We start from the raw sequence: 1,285 nt of genomic DNA, 5'->3' as shown, positions 1-1,285 counted from the left end.
AGGGACACAAGAGGGGTCACACAGGGGATGCCACCCCTGTAGGGATGTTGGTGGGGGGGTCACACATGGGGTGCCACCCTGTAAGGGACACAGAGAGGACTCGCCCATGGGGTGCCACCCTGCCCTGAGGGACCACCCCCCTGTCTGTGCCCCCAGCTCATCTTCACGCCCACGGGCCCCGTCAGCGCCGTCCGGCCCGAGAGCCCCGCGCCGGCCCCTCCTGCGGCCCCAGCGCCCGCCCCGCCCCCCACCGCCCCCCAGGTGAGCCCCCCGACCCCTGCAGCCCCCCCAGCCCTCCCCCAGCCCCCCGGCCCTGCCCCGCCCCTGACCCGCTGCCGTTGCAGGTGCACAGCCTGGCCCTGCGCCCCGCCGGCCCCCACCTCCCCGCCCTGGCCATGAAGCCCCCCGGGGGTGCCCCCCCCCGGGCCGGCCCCCCCCGGGGCCCCCCGCCCGACCCCCCCGCCGAGCACCTCAAAAAGGCCGAGGGGCCCGAGGCCCGCGCCCACCCCCTGGCCCGTGCCGCCCCCACCACCGCCCACCCGCTCGTCACCACAGGTAAGGGGCTGTGCCAGGGGAGGGGGCACCCCTGAGGGCTGGGGGGGCACGGGGGGGTCACTCTGAAACTAATGATGGTTCTCTCGCCCGTCTGTGGGAGCAGCACCCCCGGGTACCCATTTGGGGGACATGTCATCCGGGCTTTGGGTGCTCAGACACCAGGGCAGGGTGAACCCAGTGATTGTCACCCTGCCTGGATCTGGGACCTTGTGGGTCCTTCCCATCTCGGCAGGGGCCCTGCCTGGAGGGGGGTCTCAGCACCCATAGGGTGCCGGAGTCCTGTGGGGTAAGCCCTGCAGTGGGGTGGGTCTCAGCACCCATAGGATCATGGGGTTCCATGGGGTGAGTCCCTGCAGTGAGGTCCAGGGGGGCTGGGTCTCAGCACTCATAGGGTCCTGGGGTCCTGTGGTGTGAGCCCCTGCAGTGGGGTGTGGGGGTGGGTCTCAGCACCCATAGGATCATGGGGTCCTGTGGGGTGCAGGGGGCTGGGTTTCAGCACCCATAGGATCCTGGGGTCTGTGGGGTGAGCCCCTGCAGTGGGGTGTGGGGGATCTGGGTCTCAGCACCCATAGGATCCTGGGGTCATATGGGGTGCAAGGGACTGGGTCTTAGCACCTATAGGATCTCAGGGTTACATGGAGTGAACCCTTGCAATGGGGTCCAGGGGGTGGGTCTCAGCACCCACGGGATCCTGGGGTCCTGTGGGGTGCAGGGGCTGGGTCTCAGCACC

General features: G+C 70.4%; 1 protein-coding gene across 1 annotated transcript in view; it reads left to right on the top strand.

Moving 5' to 3' along the window:
* LOC113961568 (polyhomeotic-like protein 2) overlaps positions 1-276 on the top strand; it is a gene marked incomplete at its 3' end in the record, with an annotated part of 2,679 nt that extends 2,403 nt beyond the window's left edge. The window contains exon 5 of the mRNA XM_027671994.1: positions 157-276. Within this exon, the coding sequence (XP_027527795.1) occupies positions 157-276 (120 nt within the window). The remainder of the gene's footprint in view (positions 1-156) is intronic.
* Positions 277-1,285: the final 1,009 nt, after the last annotated feature.

The sequence above is a fragment of the Neopelma chrysocephalum genome, unplaced genomic scaffold (assembly GCF_003984885.1).
Source record: "Neopelma chrysocephalum unplaced genomic scaffold, ASM398488v2 Primary Assembly neopelma1_97279, whole genome shotgun sequence".
NCBI classification, from domain to species: domain Eukaryota; kingdom Metazoa; phylum Chordata; class Aves; order Passeriformes; family Pipridae; genus Neopelma; species Neopelma chrysocephalum.
Note: the sequence above shows the minus strand (reverse complement) of the source record. Positions and strands in the feature narration are given on the sequence as shown.